Source organism: Pteronotus mesoamericanus, unplaced genomic scaffold, assembly GCF_021234165.1.
Source record: "Pteronotus mesoamericanus isolate MK-2021 breed Mesoamerican mustached bat unplaced genomic scaffold, CSHL_Meso_final scaffold_167, whole genome shotgun sequence".
NCBI classification, from domain to species: Eukaryota; Metazoa; Chordata; class Mammalia; order Chiroptera; family Mormoopidae; genus Pteronotus; species Pteronotus mesoamericanus.
The window spans coordinates 22,821,280-22,832,754 of record NW_026555308.1 but is presented as its reverse complement, the minus strand read 5'-3'; the positions used below and the strand labels follow the sequence as shown (position 1 = coordinate 22,832,754).

Below are 11,475 nucleotides of genomic sequence, written 5' to 3'. Positions count from 1 at the left end.
TGATATCCACCACCCACATCAAGGGACAGAGCATTTCCAGCTCCCATAAGCTTTTCTCATGGCCTCTCCTTCCCCACTTCACCCTTCGACTCCAGAAGTAACCATTATTCTGCCTTCCAATTCCATAAATTAGCTATGTCTGGCTTTGAATTCCATATAAATGGAATCATAAAGCATGTATACTCTTATATAAGATCAATGAACTAGAAATGAGAGTCTAGAAATCAGCCCACACATCTCTGATCAACTGGGTTTTGACAAGGGTGTTAAGACCATTCGACGGGGGGAAATAGTCTTATCAATAAATGATGTTGTAAGACTTGGATAAAAAATAAAGTTGGGCCCTTACCACATACCATAAACAAACAAACAAAAAACTCAAGATGGCTCAAAGTCCTAAATTTGAAAACTATAAAACATTTAGAATAAAGAAAATGCATAAAAGAATATTATCAAGAAAATGAAAATGTACCCACAGAATGGGAGAAAATTTTGCAAATCACATATCTGAGAAGAGTCTACTCTCTAGAATGTAAAGAACTATTACAACTCAACAGCAAAAAAGACAACCCAATTTAAAATGGTAAAAGAAACTGAATAAACATTTCTCCAAAGGTATACAAATGGTCAATAAGAAGATGATAAGGTGGTCAACATCATTAATCACTGGGGAAATTCAAATCATAACCAAAATGAGATACCACTTCACACACATGAGGATGCCTATAATTTTTTTAAAAGGAAGGAAAAATAACAAGGTTGGTGAGGATGTGAACAAAGTGAAACACTTAAACAGTACCAATGGGAATGTAAAATGGTGCAGTCGCTTTCAAAAAGTGCTTTGAAAAGCAGTTTAACAATTCCTGGAAAAGTTAAACATATAGTTACTATATGACCCAGCAATTTTACTCCTAGGTATATGCCCAAGAGAATCAAAAACATGTTCATACAAAAACTTGTTCATGAATGTTCACGGCACTCTTATTCGTAATAGCAAAAAGTGGGAACATCCCAAATGTCCATCAAGAGATGAATGGATAAACAAAATGTAGTTTACTATGCAATGGAATATTAGGTATAAAAATGAAAAAAGTACTACAACAAAGGCAGACCATTAAAACATTATGCTAATAAGCTAGACACAATAAGTCCTTTATTGCATGATTCCACTTATATGACTTGTCTAGAATAGGCAAATCCATAGGAAAAGAAGAATTGGTGGTTTCCAGGGACTGGCTGCAGGAAGGACAGGGAGTGCCTGCTAATGCGTTTCCTCTCCGGGGCATGAAAACACTCTGGATACAGATAGTGGTGATGGTTGCCCAACCCTGTGAATGTACCTAATTCACGTAATGCCACTGAATTGTATACTTTAAAATGATGAATTTCATGGTATGTGAACTATATGTCAGTAAAAAGTTTTATTAAAATATGCTCTTATAAAAAATTTTAAAATAAACTAAGTAAGCTTTTATGTGTCTTTTATGCCATGTAATACACGAAAACATCACCATGTTGTGCTGTGTATCAGTAGTTTATTCTTATTGCTGCGTAGCAATGCACAAGCATATTATCATTTATTTTTTATCAATTCTTCTCTTGATGGACATCTGTCTTGTTTCCAATTTGGGATTCTTACAAATCTGTAAATTCTTATACATACCTTTTGAAGGATGTATGATGGACATTTTTGGTGGTGTGTGTCTAGGGTGGAACTGCTGACTCAGGGTATGCATACATTTTAACTTCAGTAGGTACTGCCGGAGAGTGTTCCAAAGAGGTCGGCCCACCGCACACTCCTGCTACCAGAATCGGAGAGTTCTCTTTCTTCTACATCCTCATCAACACTGGTGTTGTCAAGCGTTTACTTTTAGCCATGAAGTGTGTACCTGACGGAAGTTTTCATTTGCATTTTTCTTATGAGAGACGAGGTTGAACATATTTTCGGGTCTTTGCTGGCCATTTGGATACCCTTTTTTTCGTTGTCTACCTGTTTGTTTGTTGTTTGTTTGTTTTGGTTATCTTTCCAGTATCAATGTGTAGGATTTTTAACAAGTATATCTGGGATATGAGATCTTTGTCACAATTTATCATTGCCAATCTTCTCCAGCCCAGTGTCTTGCCTTTTCATGTTCTTCACATTGTCTTGCTGAGCAGAAGTTTTAAATTTTGATGAAGTCCAATTTATGCACTTTTATTTTATGATTGGTGCTGTGTGCGTCCTATTTAAGAACTCGGCCTTCTCCTTAAACATGCCTTAAATTAACCCCTCTTTTCTGCCCCCTTTGCCTCTGCCAAGCTCCTAGCTTCCAGGGCCATCCTGGACTTGCTTCCTTCTGTGTCCCTACCCCGATTCTTGTCCTCCTCACTGCCTGGTCTTCCTGCCCAGGACAGCACTGGCTCAGGCTGCGTCCCTGGGACTGGCATTGGGTCTGGCACGCACTAGGTGCTCAATAAAAGCTTCATAAATGAAGGCAGTGTCCTGTGGCCCAGCTGGGGATCATTAAAACTGTCAATTAGTTCTAAATACTAGCTCATCAGGAACATTTGAGCAAAGCCAGGGAAGTAAAAAGTTTTGGAAAAACCAACACCATAGGAATGTTTAGCTTTCTCCCCAGCAGGAGCATTAATCACAAAAGCTCAGGCCTTGTTAACATTATTTATTCTTGCTTTGCGCCCCACCCACAAAGCAAGGGGGGGCTTTCCTTGCATATGTTAGTCATAGGAGTTCCCCATTGGCCGCCCGACCCCCAGTGTCTGCTGCCTCTGACTGTGGGGGTCCAGGACCCCCTTCTAGTCTTTCTCTTCACCATGCGTGATGACGTAGCATAGGTTCCTGTAGTCCAGGTTGCCACAGACATCTGGTGGGAAAGCCGTAAACATCTGCTTGATCTGAGGAAGGAGCAGGGAGTCAGCTGGACCAGGGCCAAATATGGGCCAGAGCAGGGGTCACCCAAGAGTGTCAGAGTGCAGATGGAGTTGTGGCAGTAAAGGACACAGAGGCCTGGGTCCCACAGCCACCCCTCACTCCCATTCTTTTTGTTCTCACCCAAGGAGTCAGGGAGGCATCATCATAACATCTAAAGAAGAGCGATCTGGGTGGGGTGGGGTGGGGTAGGGGTGACTCCTGAGAAGGGCAGGGCCGTGCCTCCCAGGGAGACTCTCAGCAGTGCTGAACGGTACCCTAAAAAGCCAGAGCTTACCTCCTCCTCACTGAACCGGTCTGCCTGGGTCATGAGCTTCTCTTTGATGCTGCTCAAGGGAGAGAAATAGTCATGTTCAGGGGAAGGGCCACCCTGTGAGTGGACACACAGATCCCGGGGTGAGGAGGGCAGGTGGGCTTGGAGGAGGAGTCCTGGCCCAGGAGGACACCAGTGAGTGTAGGGAAGGGGGTGGGGCTGGCCCTGCAGCCCCCAGAGAGCCATGTGGGCTCAGGTGGGCACTTTAGCTCAGCCTCAGTTTCTTCCTTTGTAACATGGACTCTCCTCCCAGCATCAAGTAGGAACCAAATGAAATGACCTTGGGACTCCAACATGACCTTGGGGGTCACTCTGATGTCTCACTGTGCACTAATAATTAACCTCAAGGCTACGGAGGGCAACCTCTTTGCCTTGATTCTAGTCGTACTGCTTCCCCAGTTGGTGATGGTTGCTAACATCTGTGTAGTGCTCCACGGCGTGCAAGGTGCTTACACGCAGCCCAGGGATGGGAAGGCCCATCCAGGTCCATGTCCTCCTGGACATGCCCAGGTGTCAATTTGCTCCCCACGGCCCTGGGAAGTGAGTGCCATCAACGCCCTTTACAACCAGGGAAACTGAGGCTCAGGGTGGGGGGTGATTTGTAGTGTCAGTGAGGGACCTGTTCCCCTAGGCAGCCCAGAGCAGCTGCCCACAAGAGCCGGAACGGCCTCAGCCGGAGACGACGCACGGAAGGTGAGTTTGAGGCCATGTGGGAAAGGCCGGTGCGTTAGGAGCTGGGGGAGGGCGCCCGGAGGGCTCTCTGGGGGAGCAGCGGGGAGGGGCGGGCTCAGGGGGCTGAGCCAGGGCCCTGAGCACCCCGTGCCCCGTGGTGCCAGCAACGGCAGGCCCTGCTAAGGCCCGACGCACATTTTCCATTATTTATGTTATTACAGGACAGTCACAGTTTCCAACTCTCCAAGCTGGGGACTTCTCACATATTCTGTTTCAACCAGAGCCTCCTCTGTGGCCTGACTGGCGAGCAGCCCCATCTTCCAGGTCCTCTATCCCTGGGCGGAGCCTTTGGTTCCCAAATTGGGTCCCCAAAGTTTTCCTCCCAGCCCTGGCCTTGTGCGGGTGCGAGTGAAGGTGGATGGCAGCAGAGGGGCTGGCCCGGGCCGCTCCAGGGGTTGCCCCGGTGCCTCCCCCAGGTCTCCAAGAAGCGGGTGGGAACCGTGTCCTCTGAGGGAGGGGAAGGAGAGGGCTGCAGCCTGGAGAAATCCTCATCACCCGCCCCCTCGGGAGAGAGTGACTCACATCTTTGGAGAGCAGGGGACAGTGAAAATGTGTGAGAGACAAAACAGACCCTCCCTTCTTTCCCCCTGCCCCCTGCTCCCTCCCACCCCATCTCCATGAAGTGATGATTCTGATAGGGAGCAAAACTAGTCTCAAAGCCAAGGCCTGAAGCATCATAGTAATTGGTCAAAGGCCTGTGCCCAGGGAGGAAATCGTGCCTGCCCAGGATCACGCACAGGTCCAGTGAGGCCTTGGAGGCTCTGGAGGAATGGCCAAAGGACAGCTCAGAGGTCACTTCAGTGTCCCAGCCCCCGGTCAGGTGGCCACTGCCCTGCCTGCCCCTGCCCTCTGCCCTTGGCTCGCTGCCCTGAGCTCTCACAGGGCTGAGGCTCCCAGACACGGCAGGCGTCAGTGCCCCCACCTCTGCGCTGCCAGCCCAGTGCCCGCTGGACAGCTGCCCACAGCCACCTTTCTCCCTGTGTATTCCCAGATGAGCAGGTCCCTTCCAGTGGGCCCACCTCCATCCCGAATCCACTCAGGCCCTGGCTGACATGTGACCCATTCCTCTCCCCAGAACCCTGGGCCCCTTTGTCTTTGGTTTCTGGTGTTTCACTTACCCATCCACTCCCCTCCATCTCAATGACCAAGGCCTTCATGGTGGCTGCAACCCTCTCCTCTCCTCCTCCCGGCTGGCCTCCATGCTGTCCCTGACTATGTCCTCCCCAGGCCCTCCTGTGCCCTCAGAGCAGACCCAGGGTCCAGGGCCTGGTAGATGAGCTGCGCCCTACAGGCCCTGCCTGCTTCTCTGTGCTCAGTCTCCCCCACTCACACCCCTCAGCCACAGCCCACTTCTCGCATACGCCAAGCCCTGGCACCTCACTGCCTATGATCCTGCATCTAGAATACTCCCTGCCTCAGCCCAGGCACCTTTAGTCATCCTTCAAGGCCCGCCTCTGCCCCCACCCACCCCTGCCCCCGGGAAGCCCTCCCCGGTGACCTCACACACCCTGTACACTTCTCCACGGAAGCGGGGACCCTGAGGCCCAGAGAGGGGAAGGGTCATCAAGAGACGGCTGAGCTGGCTGAGTTCTGGGCAGAGAGGAGACTGGGCTGCCACCCGCCCAGACCTCACACCAGCTCCTTTATTACCTGACACTTCGAAGAAAGGAAAAACCAAGTGGAGAGCAGCGGGGACTTACAAATCGGCCTTGATGAAACCTTTCCCTTCAGTGTCAAACACCTTGAAAGCATGGAGAATGGTCTCTTCCGGGTCCGTGCCTAGAAACAGTACACACAGGCAGGGAGAGCGCCCAAATGAAGAGAATGGGCAGGGGCTGGGGGGGAGTGGGAGGCGGCTTTGGGGAGCTCCTTCCTTAACGTCCACTCCACAGTGGGGGCCAAGCCCACTTGAAGTGAGAGAAGGGTCAGGGCAATGAGGAACAGTAGTGATAGCCGAGGACAGTGCATGCAGCGATGCACAGCCTGCACAGCTGTACGTAGAGACCCTGACTAAGCCCTTACTATGTGCTTAACCTCCTGGTGATTGGCCCAATTTGTCAGACAAGGAAAATGAGGCTCAGAGAGGCTAAGTGACTTGTCCAAGTTCTCACGGCTGATGCTGCCATGTGGTGAGTGAGGTGGGAGGGTACCTCTCGCACTTTCTCCTTAACCCAAGATGTGATGAGAGGCTGTGGGGAGAGGAGAAAAAGTGCTGCACTTGGGGGCCAAAGGCTGAGACTCAGGCAGTGGCACTAGAGGGGTCTGCAAGATTGTCTTGGCCAGAGGCCGGGTAGGTGGGCCAGCAGGCTGTGGGGTGGGGGACAGTGGGGAGGAGCAGTTGTGGTTTTATCACTTCCATAGCATGGGTTTTAGGAAAAGAAGTCATTAGAAGAAATAGTTTTATTTCCACAACAAGATTGGATATCCAGGCCCCTGTTAGTACAGATCGGGAAATCGAGGCCCAGGAAGGAAGAGTCTTGCCCGAGGCCTCACAGACTGTGCGAATGAGAGCAAGTGACCTGGTGACCCATATGTGGTGCCCTTTCACCTCTGTCATACTTCCCTCCCACTCACTGTGGACCACAGGATGTCCCCTTCCTTCTTTAAGGCTAACCCATATCACTGGTGAAACGGAGAAAAAGATGGTGTTTGCTGCTCCCTTCCCCAAATCAGTTATGATAATGTATCATTAACGGTAAGGATCTGGACAAACATTATTCCATCGCGGCCACAAGTACATCCGAGAGCTCTGTGCCAAGCTCCATCCCTCAGTTTCACTGTTTTATCCCATGGAACCGCCGGAACACCTCACATGGTAGGTACTAATGTTCCCAGTTTGCCAAAAAGGAAACTGAGACTCAAAGAGGTTCTGATATTTGTATGAGGTCCCCACTAATAAGGGGAGGAAGGGTTTGAAGCCAATGGTTTGGACCTCCAGAGCCTCCTGCTTGTTCTGCTCCTCTGGGCTCCAGCCCATCAGGCTGGGTCAGCCGTGGCTCCCCCATAGGACCGGGCGCTTATCCAGGACAGGATGGTGTCTGGGGCATCAGGCCTCTCTGAGGCTGGCCCAGAGTGACCAAGCCTGGCACCGTGCTGACCCTGTGGCCACTCTGCTCTGTAGACTTTGAACCTCATCAAATGGGTACAGAGTGGCTACATCCTCCCATCACTGTTGGGAACCTCATGACAACGTGTCCTTGTCCCAATTAGAGGGCCGAGATAGTGCCTGCCCAGCCAGCGCCGGGTCCTGTCTCCACTGCTGCTGAGAAGGCAGGTTCAGCTATGTTCATGACATGTTCAGCTGAAGTCTCAGTCCCTGTGTCCCTGCAAAAATGAGGATAAACTGCAACCCTGTGACCCTGTCTGCTCTGGTCGAAGCTCTTAGCTCAGCCACAGACCCACAGAGCCCTCCTTTAAAGTCGCTGGGTCATTGGCTAGAGCCATGCATGACTTTCGCTGGGAGTCCGACCCCTGCCCCAGGCCCCTGGGTTGCTGAGCAATTCCAGGAGGTGGTCATGGTCCCAAGAATAACTCTTCCTGGCTGCCCGGGGGTGGCCCCAATGGCACTCCTGAGTCAACTGGACAAGCTCCAGGCCCACAGCCTGCCCGTTCTCCTGCCCTCAGTTTCCTCCTCTCTAACACAGGAGGGTGGAGCTGTCCAGTCATAGTCAACTGTTGGCTTCCTTCTAGTCTAGGATCAGCCAGGACATTGTGTGTGGGACTATCGTACTTGTCAGCAGGTCACAACCCACAAGAGTATTACGGCTTTTCACCGAATAAAGTCTGTGCAGTTAGGTAGGGTAGCCCCTGTGGTGGGTTGAATTGTGGCCCCCAAAATATATATCCATGTCCTCATCCCCAGAACTGGGAAATGTCATCTTCCTGGGAAAAAGAGCCTTTGGAGATGTAAAAACAAAAACAAAAACAAAAAAACAAAAAGGATCTTGAGAAGAGGAGGTGATTGTGGATTATCCAGATGGGTCCTAAATCTTATGACAAGTGTCCTGTAAGAGAGAAGCAAGGGAGCCATGCAGAAGTGGGCCCTGGGGACAGAGATGGAGCAATGCAGTCACCAGAAACTGAAAGAGGCAAAAACCAGGTTTTTTCCCCTGGAAAGCAACTTCAGGAAACTACCATGCTGTTCATTTTACAGACAAAAGACTGAGGTGCAAAGAGCAGAGAAGGTCACCCTGGGGGACAGTGAGGGGCTAGGAATTGAACACAGATCTAGCAGAGGAAGGGAGGGCATCAGGCAGGGGCACCCTGGGGGTGGGGTGGCTGCAAGGACCGCCTCCCAGGGCTGGCCCTTCCCTCTGACCATGGCACCTTTCTCTGGCGAGAAAGGGACAGAGATGTCCTGATTCCTACACCACCCCGCGCCCCAGGCCTGACTTTGCATCTTAGGAGGTGCAATGGTTGGAACCAGGAGTCGGGGTGAGGTTCCATCCCCGCCACGTGGATGCTGGGACACTTGGGGCAGCTGTGGTGACCCCTCTGAGCCCAAGTCTTCTCACTTGTGAGCGAGGCTCCTCCACCCTTTCCCTCGGGGAGGACCTTCCAATCCCATCCCCCATACCCCCTCCTCCCAGCGCAGAGGGCAGTGAGGCAGAGCAGGCAAGACATGCCCAGGGTAGGGGGGTGGGGTTGAGGCAGCACCCCATGGGGGGCAGAGCTTTTACACTAATCGCCCTGCTGGGCCTCTCACAGCCCTGCAAGGAGGGGTTACTACCGATACCACCATGCTGTGATGTAGAGGTGGAAACTGAGGCAGGGCTGGGAAGGTATGTATTCCTGGGGCCAAGAGCACACTCCCTGCGGGGGTGTGCATCAGTGGGGGGCGTGTCTGCACCAGGGCCCAGCCGGTCCACACCCACTCACTCCTCCCTCCCCAGGGCACCCCGGGCCTCACTCACCCTTCAGCTTCTCCCCAAACATGGTCAGGAAAACTGTAAAGTTGATGGGCCCAGGGGCCTCCTTCACCATGGCCTCCAGCTCCTCGTTCTTCACATTGATGCGGCCTGGGGGTGGGGAGAAGAGGGGACACCCAGGGGCACAGTGAGGGTCAGAGGGCCACTGCCTACAGGCAGCCTGGGAGGACAGAGCGCAGGGCCACGGAGCCTCCTGTAGAGACTCCCAGCTCTCCCATCCCCCGGCCCCTTGCTGAACCTTAAGGCCCCACCCACCTGCTGGGGGCCCTCGGGATCGGGAGCACATCCAGTCAGCCAGCACTGGGCTGCCCCCAGCCTCACTGTCCCCTGCCACCACCTCAGCCTCCCTAAAAGGAGAGCAAGTTACTTGTTTGTCATCCCCGTGTTACAGATGAGGAAGCCGAAGCTCAAAGGAACTGAAGCTGAGGTGCAGAGGGGCTGGAAAACCTGGACCTCAGGCTCATTTGCCCCCAGAGGGGGCAACTGGTTGCCAGGAGGTCGGGACTCTGGGTTTGCTCATGGTTCCAGGAGACAACCAGATCTCCTGGAGCTCAAGCTCAGCCCAGACATGACTTGGTTCTGTCCGCTTCCCCCAACTTCAGCCCCCACCCCCACCCAGTCCCTGAGGCCCCCTTCAGGCCCCTCCCTGGGCCGTAGAGGGTGCAGAACCTCCCCCGGCAGCCGAGGCGTGGAACACTTGAGACTTGTGCGCATCTCCAGCCTCTCCCCTACCTGAAGCTCCCCAGCCTTCCACCCCTGACGTTTACACAGGCCGTTCCTGCAACTGAAACGCCCTCCCTCTTCCCTGGCAAGTCCTCCTCTAACAACCAGGAATCCTTCCTGACCTTTCCGGTGGTAGCCATGCCCTCCCTGCACCCCTAAATGACACATGAACCCCTCACAGCCACTGCTGCCCCCGCCTGCCACCAGCCACTTGCTCTTCCCAGACAGCCTGCTCTGTCCCAAGTCCACAGCCTCCCTGGCTGCTGGCCACCCACCCAGGGCAGCAAAGGTGTCCCTCAGGTCCTCCTTGTCGATGAAGCCATCCCGGTTCTGGTCCATGATGGTGAAGGCCTGGCAGAGACATGAGCACTGAAAAGTCACCTTCCCACCCACCCACCCAGGCCCTGCTTCCCTCGCCAGAAACAACCCCTCTCCCCAGGGGTCTGTCCTCCCGTAACCTGCTGCCCGGTCAACCTCCATGCAGGTCCCTCAAGCTACCAGGTTACCCGGCTCAGCAGGACACCAGCATGACAGCGATGACTAACCGGCGCTGAGCTCCTGCTGTGCGCCAGCAGACTGCTGGGGCTTCATGCCTATCCCCCATTTCATGTTCACAGCAACCCCCTTTTACAGAGAGCAAGACTGAGGCTCAGAGAGAGGAAGGGCTTTCCGGAGGTCACAGCAAACAAAGGCTCAGATAGAGAGGGGCCAGGGCTGCACGAGGACAGCAGTCACGTCTGCAGGTCCTCAGGCGCATCGTGGTGGCCTCCAAGAATAGAGACGTCATCATCCCTCAGGGACTGAGGGCTGAGCCCCCACCGTGCCGGCTCCCCAAGTGCTTTCTGTGCGCTATGTGAATCCTCCCAATGGCCCTGGGGGACACTGACCAACCTCTTTAAACTCCTGGATCTGGGACTGATCAAACATGGAGAAGACATTGGAGCTGGCTCCACCTTCGGTTCTTTTCCGGGCCCTTCTCGGTGCCTGTGAGGTATGAGGTGAGGCCTTGCAGAGGCCCCTTCCCTGGGAAGTGAGCCATTCACCACCTCCCGACCCTCAGGCATCGTCTCCCAGTGTCACTGTCCTCAATGACACACCCACCACCCTCCAGCCGGAAGCAGACAGCAGACAAAGCTCCTAATAAAGCCTTGCAGACAAGCAGGGTGGCTTCCCAGCCCACAGCAAGAAACCCACAGGAGCGCCCACCCTGCAGGTACAGCCAGCTGCTTCCTGACCTGGGCCCCCGGGCTCCGGAAGGCGGGTGGTTTGCTCCCAGGCTGTGAAGCAGAGAGGGGCATCTTTTCTAGCATCAGACCCCAAACGGGGCCCACCTCCGCTCCTGCCATCATCCCAGGTGTTTCCAGCATAACATTTGGGCTCCTCAGCCCTGCAAGATCTGTCTTTTGTCTCTTTCCCAGAGCTTCAAACCCCACCCACCTAGGTCCCACATTCTGTCCCAAACTGGCTTTGAGCTTTCTTCTCTCCCAACATTTGTTCCTGCCATTCCCACTACCTGGTATACCTTCCCTGCCTTCCTTCCCTCTGGCAGAAGTCTCATCCTCCAGGCTCAACTCCCCTGCCACCTCCTCTGAGAAGCCCTCCCTGACCCCCACGCCAATTTAGAGCTCCCTGGATTCTGCCCTCCCCACCAGTCGAGCACAGCCACACCCCATAGGATTACCGCACTGTCCTGCCGCATCTCTGAGGTCCCCTGTTCCACCCAGGGCCTGACTCAGAGTGGGAATCGGTTTGGAAATAGGGACCCAAAGCTCAGGGGTGAACTCCCCAGCAGGTAGAGCAAGCAACCACCCACGCTGAGTAATTCCAGGGTTTTTTTCAGGACGTCATGGTGC

The 11,475-nt window shown here is 53.3% G+C and overlaps 1 protein-coding gene across 1 annotated transcript; it reads right to left on the bottom strand.

Annotated features, from left to right (window-relative positions):
• Nucleotides 1–2,793: 2,793 nt before the first annotated feature.
• On the bottom strand, nt 2,794–10,968 carry MYL10 (myosin light chain 10). The gene is made up of 7 exons (XM_054589159.1): nt 10,858–10,968; nt 10,514–10,606; nt 9,898–9,973; nt 8,885–8,989; nt 5,672–5,750; nt 3,204–3,252; nt 2,794–2,892 (listed from the first exon to the last, which is right to left on the bottom strand). The coding sequence occupies exons 1-7, from the start codon at nt 10,966–10,968 to the stop codon at nt 2,794–2,796; spliced, it is 612 nt and encodes a 203-aa protein (XP_054445134.1).
• Nucleotides 10,969–11,475: the final 507 nt, after the last annotated feature.